Raw genomic sequence first — 20,217 nt, 5'->3', positions numbered from 1 at the left:
TATATATATATAGGGCTGAAGTGGTCAATTTTTGTTTTTATAATAATCAAAATCTACAAAGTAACTAGTAACAAAAGTTGACAGTACATGTAATTGTAGTACAATATTTTCCTCTGAGGTGTAGTGGAGTAGAAGTGAAACTACAGAAAATTGGAAATACTCCAGTAAAATGCCTCAGTACCGGTCATCAAATGATTGGCTCAGGAATGCGACTAACACTACATAATCTCCAAGAATTCAAGGATTTGAATTCAACTCCTTCAAGAGACAATAACATAAACAACAGGAATATTGTACAAGCAACGCTGCTTTTTCAAAGGGAAGGAAATGGGACTTGGCATGCAGAAGTGTCTTGGTACTGTAAGCATACTAGTGTCACCTGTCAGACTGATGGCACAGTCTTTTGTGCGAATCACATTTGCACATCAGACATTTAACTTGCCCAGTCCTCCAGCCTTTAGAATGTGGAGTATGAAATATATTACCATGTGAAGTCAATGTCAAAGGTTTTCTGTATAATGTGACATTTATACATACTCAATCACACAGGCATTCTTATTATTTTCAGTCACACCACCTTTGGGATTTATATTATCATACAGTACATGATTTTGTGCAACTTTTTTTTAAACAATGGGCATATAGATTATTAATATTTGTTGCTTTAATTTGACATTCCTTTTGATATAATGGACATAATGCACCTGTTTCATATGATGCAAACTGTCTTATTAGCAAAGACAAATCGTTGCAAGTTATAGCCAGATTCATTACCATGTCATACAAGGACAAATCACGGCCACTGAACACCGTTTCTGCAGATGGTTTCATATAATTCACTGCTGAGGGAATTATTACTGGAGAAGGAACAGAGCAAATAATGTCTTGAACAGAGCAAATGTCTTGAACAGAGCAAATCATGTCTTGAACAGAGCAAATAATGTCTTGAACAGAGCAAATAATGTCTTGAACAGAGCAAATAATGTCTTGAACAGAGCAAATAATGTCTTTTGTTTTTTGTTCGTGCTGTGTACCAGTAAAGGTGAGGAGTGCCACCAACAAATCTGCCATGTTCTGTTCTAACCCCAACTCTCTCTCCACACTGTCTGGAAATCCCAGTGGGACTATTCTACTATTTTCTTCTCTGCTGCTGAATTGTTTTGACTGTAATGCTAATCTATGAATGCTCATTATTAATCTATAGATACTTTCAACCTGTCGTCCATATTTTGGCCATAATTTGCACGTCATCGATGTCAAAATCTTGAAAAGAGAAAATGGCCAATCTACAAGGTTGCAACATGTCCATCCTATTGCAAAGTATAGGGCTGTAGTGGTTAATATAAAGTGTTGATCAAATGTTCTCATTGTCTTTGTGAATAGATAAGGCTGTATCATTGCTCATGCCAACAAGTGCCAACACAATACACACAGAAGTAGCTTACTTGTGTCAAGCTTACCCGTCTATATAGATATTAGCATTTTCTATTTTTGTTTCACAATAAACTTTGCAAAAACGCTACGATCTTGTGAAGCATTTTGATTTACTTGGTGGATGGTGGTTGAATTTCTACAGCTGGCAGCTTACCACAGACTAGGGGGTTCTACCACAAGTACAAATGTTGCGTAGAAACTTAACATAAATTCATCGTAGACCTGATGCCCAAGTATCACTGAACCCCCATTCAGTGTGAATGCTTGTAGGCATTATTGTCAATAGAGGGTATGCGTGTGACATATGCGGGAACGCCTACTGAGTGGCAAAAAATGACTTTCTGGCCTTGACAGCCCCTACATCCAAACAGAAAAGTCCTATCTGATTGCATTACATGACTTTAAACAACATTAAATTAACTTTGTCACTCACTTTGCCACTCGATTTGCCACTCGATCTGCCATTCACTTTATGCATGCGCATACCCTCTAGCTGTTGATAGCCATTGGTTTTGTGTATTTCTGATTTGTCAAGTGATATAACACATTATGTTAACCTTATGTATTAAACATTTTTAATGAATACATTTTAACTGGGTAAAATTAACCCAATCGGTGCACGTGCACTCAGTCTGGATGGGCCAGTGCCGGCCAAAGAATATACTGTACAAATGTGAACTTCCTCTGAAAGGCTACTGTAGGGTTTTGCAACAGCAGAAAAAAAAAACTATTCTAAGGGGAGGATATTTGAGAGAACACTGGGTTTAACTGTATCAAATGCGGTATTGTAACGACGATATGTTTAGTGTTCTTTCAAAACGCTGAAACGGAATGGCAAAACGTCTATGCATTTCTCTCTAACAGTCCTTACAATGACGGAATCTAGAAACGTAACTACTTTAACTAAAAGTCGTACACACACTCCCCCCCACTATCTCCCAGATCGAGCACGAGGTCACCCACCTAGGTCGTCTCCACAAGCTCTGCAGTGACGCCTGTTTCGGGACGTGGCGAAAGACGCGGCAGTTGGCCATGAACTGCTGCGACGGATGCGGTCTCTACTGCAAGAGCGACGGATCCTCCTGTCAGACCCTCTCCATTGACAAGTCCCCGCTCAACTTCTGCAGTGCTACGTGCATCAGCACCTACAAGCAGGTCTGTGTACATGCTGTGGGAGGTGGCGTTGATATTTGTGTGTAATCTATTCTACAGTATTATGGTGTTGCAGGAAAGTCCCCACAATAATAGAAAATGCAGAGAAAATACTAATTGTGAATCTGGCATTTGATTAACCCATTTTGGGTGGGAACCCCTTTTGGTGTTTTAAGCAATATGTTATACTTTAGCTATTGAAAAATAGCAGATCTACAAGCTCATAGCGCGGCACCGAGTGCCGCGCTACGAGCTTGTAGGTCTGCTATTTTTGAAAAATCGCGAAAATGTGGTGTAAATCTTTGAATATATATTCTTTCAGAGCGAACGTTTTTAACTCAAATCTTTGCTTCTGGGGGGGGTCCCTGGAATAACATATTTTCAGAAGGGGGTTGGCGGCCAATTACATATATTTTTGGGGGTCCTTGACATGAAAATGTTTGAGAACCACTGACATAGACACATTGTTTTTTTCAGAAAACTGTTTTAGAAGACATTTTTTTGAATCGACCTCGGGTCTAAATGGGTTAATGCAAATGTGGAAGATAATATCATAACATGATATAATAACGATACAGTATACGTGGAGATACTGGTGGCATTTCACAATAACAAAGTATGTGTAGCAGAGTGGCTCACAGCCTCAGCCTGATGGCCTCAAAAGGCTGTTGGTGTGTGCCGTCCGTTCTAGCTCCTCTAATTTATTATTCTACAGACCTGCACCAAGATGACGGAGTGCGGAAACTGTCAGAAGATGGTCCAGGTCTCCTCCACCACCATGGAACGAGACCACAAGGGCAAGATTCAGCTCTACTGCACGCCTCTCTGCGTGGAGAAAAGCCGCTCACCCAGACATGTTCTCAGTGGTAGGACGTCTCTCACATGCGCGCGCTCGCTTGCGCGCGTACACACACACACACACACACACACACACACACACACACACACACACACACACACACACCTTGTAGTAGATATTTGAAAAAGATATATATAGTAAAGTCACAAGTATAGTAATACAAACACACCCACATACAGATGGTTTGGGCTTGGATATTGCACGCGTCTGTTCAGTGTTCACTACTGTAGGCTACATTCATATCAAAATCTCTACTATTCACTTTCAGTCCAGCGAAATATATTGCAAAATTGTGGTTGCGAATGCATTGAGCCCTAACTATGGAAGCCAGGCAGAACATGTCTGTCTGTGTGTCACGGTGTGACACCACCCGCCACCAGAGGGCGCAGTTACTATGGAAGCCAGGGAGAACAGCGCAGTTAGCTAACGTGTGTGTACCACACAGCTGTGTGTGTGTGTGTGTGTGTGTCACGCTGCGATCACACACAGAATAGCCGACAGTGAGTGAATGGATTTTCAGCAAGCTGCAAAACCACACATAGCTGTCTAACGCTAACCTTAGCTCTAAACCAACCCTTGCTTGGCTGGAATCTCTGGGTCCAACATTAGCTTACATAACTATATATTATAATATTACTTCAAATATTATATGTGGCTCTGTATATCCATGACCATGGGCATAATAGCATGATGATACAATTACAAAACATGGGCTACAACATGAAGAAATGTGTTTAAAACTAAATGAACTGCTAGAAGGTCCTAAATTAACTTAATTAAGCAGTCACAGTCTCTGTCTCATGTTATTCTTTCTTGATTTTACAGAGTATAGAGATCGACTACTATACAATCAAATAAATCATTTCAGATTTCAGGGAAGGAGGGAAATACTAAATGTACTGTTAACTACATTAACACTTTACGCGATGGTGAGTTGGTAAAGGGGCGAGTCGTTTGGTATTCGTCTATCTAGTACAGCTTTGTTCATTATATCCGTGTCTAGAATTTTTGGTTTTAAACGTATCACTTCTACTACCCCAGCAAGGATTTTAACATATCTATTGCCACTTCTACTACTGCATTTAACATCGACAGCATGTCACAGCACCAGCCCTCCACCAGCACGTCACAGCACCAGCCCTCCACCAGCATGTCACAGCACCAGCCCTCCACCAGCACATCACCATCAAACAGCCAAATGCCCTCATGATGGGCCAGAGGAGAGTAAAGAAGATCGTCTCCGCCGTCAAGCCAGGGAACGGAAGCAGCGTCAACGCAAAAAACAAACAGACGAAAAGCTCTTCCAGGAGCGGCTACAAAATGCTAGGAGGATGCAGCGGCACCGCCAACGATTGGACGAGGACAGCCGGGTCGAGCTGCGGCAACGACATGCGGAGAGGATGCAGCACCGCCGCCAACGACTGGACGAGGACAGCCGGGCCCAGCGGCGCCGCCGAGATGCTGAGAGGATGCAGCGGCGCCGGCAACGACTGGACGAGGACAGCCGGGCCCAGCTGCGGCAACGAGATGCTCAGCGGCACCAGCAGCGCCGCCAACAACTGGACCAGGACAGCAGGGCCCAGCTGCGGCAACGAGATGCTCAGCAGCACCAGCGGTCAAGAGCCGCACGCTCTGAACCACCTCCTCCCACACCTAAGCAGGAGTTCATAGAAGCTGAAAGCAAACTGACACTTAAAAACAATATAATAAAAAGAGAACTTAAAAAAAAGGAAACTTACAAAATAATAATAATGAATGAATAAAAAAAAATATATATAAAAAGAAATTAAATTAATTTTATGGAAGACAGATGACATACCTTCAGAACATATGTGGATGGCCCAAATAATGTCACTATTACCACTGGAGAGACTTATTTAAATATGAAACACAAAATAAGGCAGATGTATTCGTAGAGGTATGGACCCCCTTTTTGGATTATATCGAAGAGCGCAGTTGATTCTGTGTAGGACGGAACCCACCTTCACTTGCACACATTCATTTCACAACCCTGTATACCACTTGGAAATTATTATTATTTTTTTTTTTTCTCTTTTATTTTCTTTGTTCTTCATTGTTGTTAGTATTTTATAAGTAACTGTCTTGTATGTAAGTCTGTTGTGTTGTCCTTGTGTCTACCGGTATGTACAAAAAAGAGAAAACCCTCAAAATAAATGATGATAAAAAAAGAAAGAAAAAATTAGGGGGCTAGCGGTGCTGAGCCTTCTCGTGGCGGCCCTGTTTTCACTAATTTTACAGTACCACACACTTCTCAATAATTCGTAATGTATTCTAATTGTTATTGCAATTTACGAGCTGCGTTCGCTTCCCGCGTTCGCATGTCTTACTTGTATTATTTCAGTAAAAAAAACATACTTTTACACACTGGAAAACAGAACATAGACCCAACTTGTGCACTCTTAGGGTAATGCATCTGTAATGCATGCAGCACAGAGATGACAAACATACCCGTCCAATATTTGCATTGAATCCCCTCTGCTCTCCTCAGGTACTTCGTTTCCCTGTTCCTTGTGCAAGACGGTTGCTGTGCCTCAGTATCATCTTGCAATGGTGGACGGCACCATCCGCAACTTCTGCTCCATTGACTGTGTGACCGTGTTCCGGGTAAATACATACATATATAAGTGACTTTTATATGGTCTATGCTTTATAGCTTTTATGATTGAGATAGATATATATATATACACACACACACACACACACGACTCATTTGACAGCATCAGTATCGGCAATTATGCAGACCATATTATGTCCGCATTTTAACCACATTTAACTTGGTGTCCCTATCTTTGGCCAAAATGGGCCGAACAACAAATTTAATTTAAAAACAACTATTTAATGTACATGTTTATGGTTGTGGTTTCACCTGCACACGATGGGCCCGATTCACTAAGCTGTTTACACCCATATTTTGGGTGTAAAGGAATTTTCCAAACTTCCCACGTTAGTAGTCTGATAGTGATCCTTTTTTGTGGGTGAATTTTGCGGATGGACGTTATGTATTTTTAAGGGATTACATAATTACCTACTAATGAATATGAAAAGCCCAATACCATAATGTCAGAGGAGGCAGCGTCTTAAAGCTGCTTTTAGAAACTAAGTAATTAAAACAGGACTCTCCAAATACCATTTTGGCATGTAGAGCCATAAACTATTAAGATAACCTTTGAATTATAAACTAATACATCGTCTGGACTCTGTGTGGAGACTGAGGAGAATTTGTAAGAATGTAATAGAGTAAAAGTACTCAAGTCAGAAGGACTGTAAAACCTTATTAAACCAAGTGAATATTAACTATCTTTAATGTTAAAATGTTAAACTGTAATTCTATATTAATACCTTTTAAGGATAAATACTTTAGAGGAAAACTACAATACTAAAATGAGAGAATTAGGCAGAGTAAAAGTATCAGAGTATACCAGAATACCTTAGGAGGATTTGACACCAGACACGAAAAGAAGAGAAGTCCACACCAGAGCTATAAGGATTTTCCATTTGATATATTACCAATTACATCGGGAGAGAAATGATAGTATGTCCGTACAGCGTTAAAAAGATCTCTCTCTGACGCATCATCAGTGAGATCATTATATACAATATGAAATCAAAACAATCTCTGACACGGGGAAGTAATGCATTTGAGTTCAAAGGTTAACAAATAGTGAATAATGGCGACACCTATTGCCGGGAGGTTCACTTGGCATACGTGGCAAATTATACTTCCGGTAAAATCCCGGAAGTGTGACCGAAGGGAATCGTAGTTCTTTACATTACATTACATTACAGTCATTTAGCAGACGCTTTTATCCAAAGCGACTTACAATAAGTGTATTCAACATAGGTAGGGAACAAAAACTACTAATCACCAGAAGTCTTTAGTGCATTTTCTGCAAAAACAAGCAACCAAGAGTATACCTAGTGCTAAGGTAAAAGTGCAATATATCAGCTACCTATTTCCTTAAACAGATGAGACAAAATAGCTAAATCAAATGAGCATGAGCTAAAACAATTAAGTGTATCGACTAAACAAGATCCAATAAACAATACAACAATAGAAAACAAGCGTTCGTACAACTAGTTAACAACAAGTAGGTCAGGCAGAGAGGAAGGGTAGTGTTTCCTGAAGAGGTGGGTTTTCAACCTGCGGCGAAATATGGGCAGTGACTCTGCTGTCCTAACATCAGTGGGAAGTTCATTCCACCACTGTGGGGCCAGAACAGAAAAGAGTCGTGACCGTGTGGATCGGCCAGAAGGACCCTTGAGTGACGAGGCAATCAGTCGCCCCGAGGTGGCAGACCGAAGTGGTCGGGCAGGGGTGTAGGCATCGACCATAGCCCGGAGGTAGGAAGGAGCTGTTCCTTTCACTGCCCTATAGGCTAACACCAGGGTTTTGAACTGGATGCGAGCCGCTACGGGGAGCCAGTGTAGAGAACGGAGAAGGATGGTTGTGTGGGAGAACTTGGGGTGGTTGAACACCAGACGAGCCGCAGCTTCATAACTCAAGTTACGGACAACTAGTAAACGTTAGTAGGAGACCACTTGTCTGCTCTGGCACTGTACCAAGGCCGAATAACATGTTGTTTTCCACAGAGAGGCAGACAATCGGGAAACAAAACAATTCTTTATCTTCACGCCAGCTGGGGAAGAGTGAGATGTAAACTCAGTGGCACACAGGGCATGAAGATACAAAGGCATAGGGAACATGTAAACAAATACACAAAATAACAGATCTACAAGTTCCAAAAACCTATCAGACGTTCTTTCTCAAGTCTGCTCAGATGCAGACTTACATGGGACCAAAGCTTGCTGTATGTCCATAGAATTCCTTATTCTAGATTACTGGTGCTTTGTCTTTGAATGCGTGTGCACAGCCTGCATTGAATTTTTTCCACAAGTTCCACACAGATCGCATCTGCAGCAGAGACCCGTTCTAAGCACACGCAGTAGTCATAGAAGGCATAAGGCTTCCTTCCTGTCACCTGTCAGCTGTCAAGACGTGTGACGCCTGTTCGGAGGAGCTGTCAAATCTTACAACTTCTATACTCGTTTTAACACGATTAACTTTCTTTTTAAACTTTACTCGCTCCGAACATGACTACTGGACTTATATTTTAATCATCGGTCGACTCGTTTGACCAATAGCCTACTACATGTTAGCAGGGTGACCTGCTAGCCTACTACATGTTAGCAGGGTGACCTGCTAGCCTACTACATGTTAGCAGGGTGACCTGCTAGCCTACTACATGTTAGCAGGGTGACCTGCTAGGCTACAAACTTTTCTACAATGGAAATCAACGCCGACTAGAAAACTTACCAGAGACGATTCACCCGCAGCGGACCCCTCTGGGGTCCCCGATGGTAAGACTCGCTCCTGTATTCTCCAGATTAGAAGCTACTGTTGTACGCTGTCTCAACGCTGCGGGCTCTAGAAAGAGCCCGTGTGTGTAAGTCCCGCTCCCGGCTATCCATCTGTCCTACAGCCGCTCGTCACTGCTCTGTCCCCGCTTCTTTCTTTTGTTCCGGTCGCTGGTTGTGATGGTTCTCTTTTTTAACAGATCCAATGGCACGTCGAACGGAGATTGCGGAGTGATTGCGGAGCTTCGCTCAATCGAGCACCAAATCGAGGGACTACTCCTAAGGAAGACCGCGCTGTGTTCCCGGCTGGCCAGCGTGGAAACTGGAGGCGCCCTGCAGTCCCCATCCGCCGCCGCGGCCACTGTCCCACCTGCCCCTGTGCTGGAACCGTCACCGCCCCCCCTGTCCTAGGCAACGGTTGTGAAGAAAGGTCGCCTCAAAAAAGGCTTAAAAGCGTCGCTTCCCCTCTTTGACGCAAGTCTGGACTCAACTTTCCCAAACTCCAACTTTTCCTCCCCTCTGGAAAACGTCCCCAAGAGTCAATCCTCTCACCGTTGCCACCTCTGGCTCAGCGAGCGGTCCCTGGCCGAGGAAACTCCTCGCCTGCTCCCGAGCTCTCGGGCGGTAGAAAGCGCCCAGTCAGCCCCGCTCTGTCCACCGCTTCTCCCGTGTCGCAAACGGCTTCACCAGAGGAAAAGCGCCCCCGTCTCTCCTCCATGCAACCTGTGGCCGCCACTCCACCGGTCACACATAACTTTCCCATTACTGGTGAAACTGTTGCATTCATCCATGTACTGCCTTATTGTATTTTACATTTTGCTCTCTTACATATTGAAGTAATGCCATTTTCTATCCCCCTCTTTCTGTTTGCCTCGGTGTATGTTATTATGGTCTGTAAAGTGAAGCACTTTGGTTCGACCTCGGTCGATGTAAATGTGCTATACAAATAAAGTTTGATTTGATTTGACAGAACGTCAGTACTACACAGTACTCCAGTCAATGTGTCTGTTAGTGTGAGCTCGAAAGAGTGAGAGAGGCAGAAAGAGATAGAGATCGCTCTTGCGGAGCAGGATTCGAAATGTGTCTGATATGCAATGATGATAATAATAAATTGCTTTGTATTTTTACCGACTGGGACGTCCGACGGGAATTATATTTTCTGGCTTTTGTAATAAAAACTTGGTTAAGAGTATGTGTCCATGATACGGTGATTTTACGGTGCAAGGCCACGCACGATACCGCAAAATCCCCAAGACTCTGACGCTGATTTGAGTGATGAAGAGTACACCCGTCCTCTGAGTGATGAAGGTGATCAAGCCACAGAAGCAGAAAAGTCCGGAGACACTTCTTTTGAATCCATAGACGAGGAGGGGTCCTCAACAAGCACATCTTATAAACCACCAGTCCGTAAGAAGAGGAGAAAAGAGAAACACAATCTAAAAACATTCCCCTTCTTGGAGCCAGATGACACCCCTCACCCCAGTTCACCTTCTTATGTGTGTATTGTTTGTAGTTTTTATCATGGACACATACTCTTAACCCATTCTGGGCGGGAACCCCTTTTGGTGTTAGCATTATGTTATGTCAAAAATAGCAGATCTACAAGCTCATAGCGCGCCACCGAGTGGCGTGCTACGAGCTTGTAGGTCTGCTATTTTTGAAAAATCAAAGAACGACTGACATAGACACATAGCTTTTTCAGAAAACTGTCAGGATGTAGAAGACATTTTTAGAATCTGATCTCAGTTCAAAATGGGTTAAACCCCATTATCCGGCAGGAAGGCTGAGTCACATAACCATTACAACAAGATCCTGAAAAGCTTCTGAACAAATGTAATCTAAGGGACACCAATGTTTGGATTGTGATGAACAACCTAGAAAACCTCTTCCACAAACCGTGCTACCTCATGACATGACATCGCACAGCAACAAAACTACATTTTAGAGTTGCAGTGTAAATTTGTTGGCAAAGAATGCAAATCTAAATTCGTCATACCAAACATAATAATACAATAAAACAAGATATTACAGAAAGAAACATTACATCCATTTTCCTTCCATGTAACCTCAGAGACAAAACAACAAACCACAACAATGCAGCACTAAAACGTCCAGTGCACACATGTGAATAAAACCATTGGTGAAACCACAACAAAATGACAAATCTATGAAAAACAATCTACTCTGCATCTGTGTTAAAACAGACACAAAATTGGGGATGGTAAAATGTTAACTTAGACTCTGTTTATGTGCAAAGCTTTAAACATGGAGTGCTGTGATTTCTTTACTTTTTCTAATCATAGTACCTGATGATCATGTTTTAGGGGGAGGGGAGGGGGGGGGGGGGGATAAATCACGGCACTCCATCTTTGAAAAGGTTGAGAATCACTGTCGAGGAGCATAGATCATCTCTCAGTCCTCTTAACGGCTCCTTTCCCTCTGCGTCTGACAGAAAAAGGCGCCCACTTCACCAGAAGAGATCCTGGAGGCCAATGGCACCTCCCCGGCCATTCCCAGGGAGCCTCTGTCCCAGCGAGACACCCCCCTGGGGGGACAGGGTCCCCCGGCCGGGGAGGGGCCTCCCTCCAGCTCCGTCCCTCCCCCTCCACGGGAGCCCTCGCCTCCTCCCGTCCCCTACCCCGGCCATCATCCCAGCCACACCTTGGTGCCTCCGCTGGTGCCTGCCTACTCGGCCGGTCCCACCTCCTCTGAGCAGCCCTCCAAGCAGGCGGAGGGCGATCAGCCCACCAAAGTGACCTGCCATCATTGCAGGAAGCTGTTTGACACCAAGCCACTGCTGTTCAGCTATGAGGTAGGAGCTGCACACGCACGCACACAGGCACGCACGCACGCACACGCACGCACGCACGCACGCACACGCACACGCACACATACACACGCACACATACACACGCACACAGGGCGACTGGCTCAAGAGGTAGAGCAGGTCGTCCAATGATCCATGGGTCGGCGGTTCGAATCCCGGCTCCTCCTGTCTACATGTCGAAGTGTCCTTGGGCAAGACACTGAACCCCAAATTGCTCCCGATGTGCTGGTTGGTACCTTGCATGGCTTCCGCCACAATCGGTGTATGAATGTGTGTGTGAATGGGTGAATGTAATGCACAATCTATGTAAAGCGCCTTGGATAAAGGCGCTATATAAATGCACCATTTACCATTTACACACAGTCGCACACACGCCCAGTCTGTGTGTCAAATTGTCTTTGACCAAGTCACTTTGTGTACATCAATATCTGATTTCCAAGTTCGCAAGGTGTCACAATGCAACATGCTGTAAGCTTGTATAGCTGCTATTTTTGCAGAATGCTCTCCTAAATGTTTTTGCCTATATGATATTCCCAAAATAGGGACACAGACAGAAAAACAAACACACACGCTTGCACGCATGCATGTATGTACACGCACGCACACACACCCCCAACAACCTCCTTTTTCTGTCAAAATGTACCGTAGACACAGGCAAGGAGTTTTCTTGAATTGTCTTACTATAATAATGTTCAGGACAGATCGACCATTTGGTAGAGCATTTCCCGTTGAAAACAATTCTGAACTTAACTCGACCTGATTGGGCCATCTCTACCATTCGGTTGAATGTTATGGCAAAAAACGTCAACTAGATGTCAGTTTGTCTTCCAATAGCATGCCTTGCCAGGTACATCACATGTGGACATGTTGGTTGAAATTTCAAAGGTAAGATTATTTATTTATTTTGACATATCATCTCAGAGGTGTTACTGAACATGATTATGTAACTTGATACGATAAAATAATGTCTGATAATTTTCTAAAAACATGCTCTACCAAACGGGTTGTTTGTCACTTTTGTAAAGGTAGTAAAAGCTAAACTAATTGTAATGTTGTCTATGAATAAATACAACTTCTTCTAATTAATTGTTGTTAATTTGATACATTGACTGTTATTTCATTGTGCTTTTACTGTCTAAAAACATGCTAGAAACAGTTCAATACATTGACAATTGTTATACAATAAACAGTGCTTTTGCTAATAGCTATATTTAATGTTATTCCATTATATATACTTGATGAAAAACATAGTAGTAGTATGATATTTAACTATTTCTCAACATGTTTCTCGTTGAAGTTCTGTAAACATGATACATATGTGACTATGACATACTGTACTACTGGTAATACCATGTCCATGGTAACATTTGTTTTCCTTTTTCTTTCCATTTGCATATTATAGATCGAAAGTAAATCATTGTACGGTGCAAGGCCACGCACGATACCGCAAAATCCCCAAGACTCTGTCGCTGAGCTGAGTGATGAAGAGTACACCCGTCCTCTGAGTGATGAAGGTGATCAAGCCACAGAAGCGGAAAAGTCCGGAGACACTTCTTTTGAATCCATGGACGAGGAGGGGTCCTCAACAAGCACATCTTATAAACCACCAGCCCGTAAGAAGAGGAAAAAAGAGAAACACAATCTAAAAACATTCCCCTTCTTGGAGCCAGATGACACCCCTCACCCCAGTTCACCTTCTGACCCAGAATCAAGCACTGAGAGATCCTGGGAGTATGAAGACATCGAGGCATTCCAGGTTCCTGATTCAAGCTTTGAACCACCCGATGCAGTTAAGACTCCCTTCCAGTACTTCAAAACACTCTTCACTGACAAGATGATTGAACATATTGCTCTCCATACCAACCTGTACTGTGCTCAGGAGTCGGGGGATCCGATCAAGACTAGCCCTGAAGAGTTTGCGGATTTCCTGGCGATGCTGCTCTTCATGGGGGTTTTCACCTTCCCTGCCACGGATGACTACTGGCACCCAGAGTCGCGTTTTGACGTGATAGCTGATATCATGCCGCTGAAAAGGTTCAAAAGGTTACGCCGGAACATTAATTTCAGTGATAATCAGCGGTGCAGTGGCAGTCCAGACCGATTCTATAAAATCCGTCCCCTTTTTGAGATGCTTCGAGAGCAGTGTCTCCTGATCCCATCCACCTACAAGCACAGCGTGGGTGAAGTCACGGTGGAAGCCACGTCTGGAAATCAGAAGAGTCAACATATTGCCAACAAGCTGAACAAGCGGGGCTTTAGATTGTTCTGCCGCGCCAGTTCATCTGGTATCATCCATGACCTGCTGCTCTATCAAGGGACATCCACGTTCTTCAATGTTGCCCTAAGTGAGCAGGAGCAGGCGCTAAATCTAAAGGCCAAACTGGTGACGACGTTATGCAATACCATCGCACTGCCACAGCTTTCGGTCGTCTTCTTTGGCAAATACTTCACCAGTTTCAACTTGGTCCAGTCCCTACAAACGACCCTGGGAGTCAAGTGCTTCGGCGCCGTCCGATCAAACCGGATCGGTGGAGCACACTTGATGACGGACAGAGAGCTGAAGAAGAAAGGACGTGGTGCTTTTGATTACAGGTCTGCTGAAGGGGTGATAGCAGTGAAATGGTTCGACAACAAATGTGTCAATCTACTCGGCAGTGCCTGTGGCATTGAGCCTCTTTCGTCGGTCAAGCGGTGGAGCAAAAAGGCCCGTGCAAAGATTGACGTCCCGTGCCCATCGCTGATTCCTGCCTACATTGAGCACATGGAAGGCTTAGATCTTTCCGACACGCTGGCGCACATGTACAAGACCCCAGCCAAGTCACGGCGATGGTACTTTCCCCTGTTCGGATACATCCTGGACCTGTGCGTCTCAAATTCCTGGCTGGTCTACAAGAAGGATTGTGGTCTACTGAAGGAGAAACCAAAGTCTCTCAAAAGGTTCCGGCTGGCAGTTGCCCACAGTTTGAAGCAAGTCAACAAACCACCATCCAAAGTTGGCCTGCCGTCGTCCTCCTCTCCTCCACAGGTAATAGAAGTAGTAGTAATAGGGCATAGCAGTGGCCATTAATTTTTCCTGTGGTGTTTACAAAAATATTTATATAAATTATTTTAAGCCTAGAATCAAGCCATCCAGGACCCTGGTTAATCATGACTATAAAACCTTTGATTCTGTGAAAATAATACCAGAAAATCACGCCCACTGCTATTCCATATACTACTACTACTACTAATAATAATAATTATATTTTGTATCTGTAACATAAATGTATATTTGATCTCAAACTGCTACAACACTACATTGTGCGTTGCAGGTGCCATCTCAGAAGAAACGCCTCATCCCACTATTCGCACACCCACAACCAGACGTGCGTTACGACAATGTCGGACATTGGCCCCTTCACTGTGACAATCGGGGGCGGTGCAACGTCTGTCCAAAGGGGGTGTCCAGATGGAAGTGCCAGAAATGCAGGGTTTTTCTGTGTTTGAATGAAAAACACAAGTGCTTCGTGGCGTACCACCAGAAATGAAGTGGATCTAATGCCCAAACACGTTTGTGCACGTTGCACCACTGCCACATGCAAGATGTGAGGTTTTGCACTTTATTCTGACTTGTATGAAAATGTATTTTTGCATTCGCCATTGTAATTTTGGTATATTGGTTTTGTTTGGTTCTTTATTTTCAACTTGTATACATCATGTTCCTAGACACAGATGTATAGTATAAATATATTTTTCTTTCAGCTGAATGCAGATGAATCTATGCAAACGTTTTCCCCGGACGTTTTTTTTCTTTAGTCAAAATAATGAACATAATCCCTGCTGCTGCTATTACCATTTTCTTATGCAGACGGAAAGTTCTACGCACTTTAAAATGATAAACTGTGAACTTTAACATGTAGGTAGGTATGCCCTGCCACAGTGTCATGTTGTAGGGGGTGAGAGGGATTGTTCATGATGGTAAATAAAATGGTAAATGGTGCATTTATATAGCGCCTTTATCCAAGGCGCTTTACATAGATTGTGCATTGCATTCACCCATTCATACACCGATTGCGGCAGAAGCCATGCAAGGTACCAACCAGCACATCGGGAGCAATTTGGGGTTCAGTGTCTTGCTCAAGGACACTTGGACATGTAGACAGGAGGAGCTGGGATTCGAACCGCTAACCCATGGATCATTGGACAACCTGCTCTACCTCCTGAGCCACAGCCGCCCCATGATGACCAGGAGTTTGTTGCTGTACTGTTTTGTTATCGTCTGTTATGTATTTTTATGTGAAGAGGCGGTCCACAATGGAAATATGCCCTTGGACCTTATTGGGGTTTTTTAATCCTCGATGATGCTATGGCTGTACTTCAGGAAAGTACTACCGTACTAAAGTACTACCGTACGAAAGCACTTTTACTATAAAGTTATATCTCAACCGTTTGGTAGAGGCGCATCTTTTGAAAACTGCTGGGTATTGTAAAATAAATGAACAAATAACACACGGTTGTTATTATTAGTGCCTCAACAAAATAAAAAATGCAAAGAAATCCATGGCCTTTTTTTTTTCTTACAGAGACAAGTGTGTGTGTGCATGTGTGCGTTTGTGTGTACGTGTGTATATCAATTACCATCAGCAATATAGACAGCAGCACATATAGCATCATGGCCACTCTGTTAGACACATACAGTACACATACTGTACATACACACACACTATCATACTGTAATGGATGTATAGTAATTATCTTAGCTCAAATTAAAAACTTCACAACTACATGGGTAACCATTATTCTGTATCGATGGACACAAATGGAAATCAACGACAGATACACAATTATATGCTTTCATGCTTGTGCATTTTGTCAATAAAGATGTCAATCAATCATATTAACCATTAACAATACTGCCACTATCAGTTCTACATTTACAGCTAGCTACCACCATTTAGCACTACTAATATTCCACTGCTGCTACTACTAATAGAGGCGGCAGCAATAACGAGGATCATGACGTTTCCGTCCGTAGGGCCAGATATCCATGTTCTGCGGTAAGGCGTGCTGTGAGCAGTACAAGACTCAGAAGAACATCCTGATTGTGTGTGACCACTGTAAGCTGGAGAGGGTTGTGTACGAGATCCTCAACTACAACCAGCAGGACCGGGTCTTCTGCAGTGAGAGTGAGTAAATGCACTGACTCTTTGTCTTCTGCAGTGAGAGTGAGTAAATGCACTGACTCTTTGTCTTCTGCAGTGAGAGTGAGTAAATGCACTGACTCTTTGTCTTCTGCAGTGAGAGTGAGTAAATGCACTGACTCTGTCTTCTGCCGTTTCCCAAAAATCAGGAAGCCAAAATCACCAATACTAAATCTAAGAAACTTTGTTTCTCTTCAGAAGCCTTAATATTGTAACCGCGATGCAGCAAAAAATCTGAAATGAGTGCAGAACGTCCATGTTCTGTTCAATCACCAGATGCAGCCTAGATTCTGAGAAAAAAGGGTTTAAAGACTGTGTTAAGACCGGAGGTCGATTCTACAAATGCCTTCTAAATCTGTAGTTCTCAAACAACAAAAATATTTAAAAAACGTAAGATGTTTTTCCCTTTGAATCACTGTCTTCCTCTCCCTCTCCTTCAAGGGTGTAAGCTCCTCTTTAAACACGAGCAGACAAATAGTAACAAGGAGCAGTCGTGGAGAGCTTGTTCCTACTGCTCCAGCGTCGCCCACCGGATGCTACACAGCAACTACAGTGGCAAGATGGAGGAGTTCTGCAAGCCCCACTGCATGTCCCAGTACACGGTTCTCTACTACGGGGTAGGTGGACACAGTCTTTACTTTGGGCTGTAGGTAGGTAGACACAGTACAGTGTTCTCTACTACGGGGTAGGTGGACACAGTCTTTACTTTGGGCTGTAGGTTGGTAGACACAGCACAGTGTTCTCTACTACGGGGTAGGTGGACACAGTCTTTACTTTGGTGTGTAGGAGGTGTACACAGTATAGTGTTCTCTGCTACGGGGTAGGTGGACACAGTCTTTACTTTGGGCTGTAGGTAGGTAGACACAGTACAGTGTTCTCTGCTACGGGGTAGGTGGACACAGTCTTTACTTTGGGCTGTAGGTAGGTAGACACAGTACAGTGTTCTCTGCTACGGGGTAGGTGGACACAGTCATTACTTTGGTGTGTAGGAGGTGTACACAGTATAGTGTTCTCTGCTGGGTAGGTGGACACAGTGACAGTAGTATACTGTTCTCTACAGCGGAGTAGGTAGGTAGGTAGGTAGGTAGGCTTACTGTAAATCGCTCTGGATTAAGAGCGTTTGCTAAATGCCTAAATTGCAATTGTACTCTGGGGGTACAAAAGATACTATCAGGAAAGCAGAAGTGAGGAAAATTTGAAATCATATGTTTTTTTTTTCTAAGCACTCCCTGATGGCCTATGCTCCCCTGCCCCTCTCTCTCTTAATACGTATTTCTATTGATTGATATTTGTATTGTCAAAGATATTACATTATCAATTATTTCTCTTCTCTTCTGGTGTCTTCACCCTCTGCCCTCAGCTTTCTATCTCCGATCTAAATTCTAAGCCAAAAAAAAAAGACATAGAGAGATAGACGCCTCCTTCGGCTCTGGGGCGTATGCTCTCAAGTGAGGGCAAGCTTCCACGTTCGTGCCCATTGGAAAGTAATGAAAGGAAGGGACGTGAGTCACGCGACCGGACGCCGGGGATGCGCCAAATACCGGCGCACTTCCGTCCTCGGTGCGATACATGAATTGCAGGGCCGAAGGAGGCGTCTATTTCTATGTCTATGAAAACTGCCTGACAAAAACCCTTGTGTTTTCCTCCTCTTCCTCCTCCAGATGGCTCGTTGTGACAGCTGCAGGAAGCAGGGCTACATGGCGGAGAAGCTGCAGTGTTCGGGCTCCGTGCGGACCTTCTGTGGCCTCTCCTGCCTGCTCCAGTACTGCCACCACTACTTTGAGGCCGGACAGCAGATCAGCACCAACGGCATGACGTCACTACCACCACCGTATGGTAAATAAACCAGACCACCACTCCACCACAACCCCAGTGTTAACTTGGACTGCTAATTTTGATTTACTTTTTTTAAATATTTATTTATTTAGCTTTAGTCACATTGTAGTCACCTGAAAGGTTTTAATTTTATTAGACTAAATATCATAAGATTTTAGTTTTATTAGACTAAATATCATAAGATTTTCCTCCCTAACATTTTAGTCTAGTTTTTATTTGTTGACTAAATTGTCAATATATTTACTTACTTAGTTTAAGTCATCATACTGTAGCTTAGTTTTTATTTAGTTTCCGTCAGTGGAAAAGGGTAGTCGACGAACATTTTTCGTCAGTGTTAGTCGACGAAATTAACACTGCACCGCCCCTCCCTCGGTTCCCCCAAAAATACATTGTATTACTTGCAACTGTTACAACGTTGACCGCAAATGCACCTTGTTTTTAAATCCTACTCTATCCTGAAAACAGATTTTGTCCAAAAGCAAACGGGTGCAGGTTTTGTTTGATGTGGATAATTGTACCAGATGTCCTCACACTGTGCCCCCACCCCGTACAAACACACGGTGGTCTCTCTCCCCCTGCAGCTCCGAGGCAGCCCCACCACTCCTCCAAGATTAACCCCGTCATCGGCGACGTCGTGTCATTGGCCAGCAGCTCCAGCAGTCAGCCGCAAGTTACGGCAGACACCGCGCTGTCGGGTCAGTTCCAACAGTTCGACACAGAACGTATGAGTTTGAGCCATTTAACCACTTGAGCCCTGTTCTGTATTTTGTCTTAACAATGGTGACGTCGCACAGTGGAAATAGCCAGTCTACAAATTTGTGAACAGTTTTAGCCATTATAATAAAGACTAACCCAGGTTGAAAGTGGTTAAGTAGCTATGTATATGGGTAATGATAATGTGTGGTGAGCTTGTTGGCTGTTCTCTTAGGCCACCTTTAAACGGTCTCTAGTGAAAACGGCAAAATAATATATCAGTTGGGCCTTCCATTTAGACGGCAACGCAACAGTGTTATCGGGGGTTGAAAGCTTGGTCACAAAGTGAAAACCCCTTCCAGAGTGGAAAGAGTGGAAATCTACAAATATATACAAATTTAGCCAGCCGCTGCAATGGCGGATGTAAACAAACCGCTGTGTGATAGGAATTAGAACAGAAGTGGTCTATCTGGCAGTGCGTCACCGCCACCTAGCCACTGTTGTGTCACTGTATAAATGCTGATATTAATAAAAAGTGAGAACGCACCGGGAGTTACGGGACTTTACCGTCTTCTCTACAGACCGTTGCTGTGTGAAGGTGGCCTCAGTAACGGCACCATGGGCTTCCATACTAACTATACTAATAATAACTCTGTGAAGGTGGCCTCAGTAACTGCACCATGGGCTTCCATACTAACTATACTAATAATAACTCTGTGAAGGTGGCCTCAGTAACTGCACCATGGGCTTCCATACTAACTATACTAATAATAACTCTGTGAAGGTGGCCTCAGTAACTCCACCATGGGCTTCCATACTAACTATACTAATAATAACTCTGTGAAGGTGGCCTCAGTAAC

At 43.6% G+C, this 20,217-nt stretch overlaps 1 protein-coding gene across 8 annotated transcripts in view; it reads left to right on the top strand.

Annotated features, from left to right (window-relative positions):
* The window catches only part of LOC306942471 (zinc finger MYM-type protein 4-like), a 63,433-nt gene that overhangs the window by 24,375 nt on the left and 18,841 nt on the right, over positions 1-20,217 (top strand). For 7 of the 8 annotated variants that reach the window (XM_079528375.1, XM_079528374.1, XM_079528376.1 and 4 more), the window contains 8 exons: positions 2,377-2,589; positions 3,302-3,452; positions 5,955-6,070; positions 11,274-11,633; positions 16,663-16,813; positions 17,270-17,445; positions 18,490-18,664; positions 19,246-19,359. In XM_079528375.1, coding sequence (XP_079384501.1) covers positions 2,377-2,589; positions 3,302-3,452; positions 5,955-6,070; positions 11,274-11,633; positions 16,663-16,813; positions 17,270-17,445; positions 18,490-18,664; positions 19,246-19,359 — 1,456 coding nt within the window. Of the gene's footprint in view, positions 1-2,376; positions 2,590-3,301; positions 3,453-5,954; positions 6,071-11,273; positions 11,634-13,050; positions 14,674-14,959; positions 16,084-16,662; positions 16,814-17,269; positions 17,446-18,489; positions 18,665-19,245; positions 19,360-20,217 lie in introns of those variants that run through there. The other variant, XM_079528377.1, reaches the window with a different exon arrangement.

Source organism: Electrona antarctica (genome assembly GCF_951216825.1).
Source record: "Electrona antarctica genome assembly, chromosome: 18".
NCBI classification, from domain to species: Eukaryota; Metazoa; Chordata; class Actinopteri; order Myctophiformes; family Myctophidae; genus Electrona; species Electrona antarctica.
Note: the sequence above shows the minus strand (reverse complement) of the source record. Positions and strands in the feature narration are given on the sequence as shown.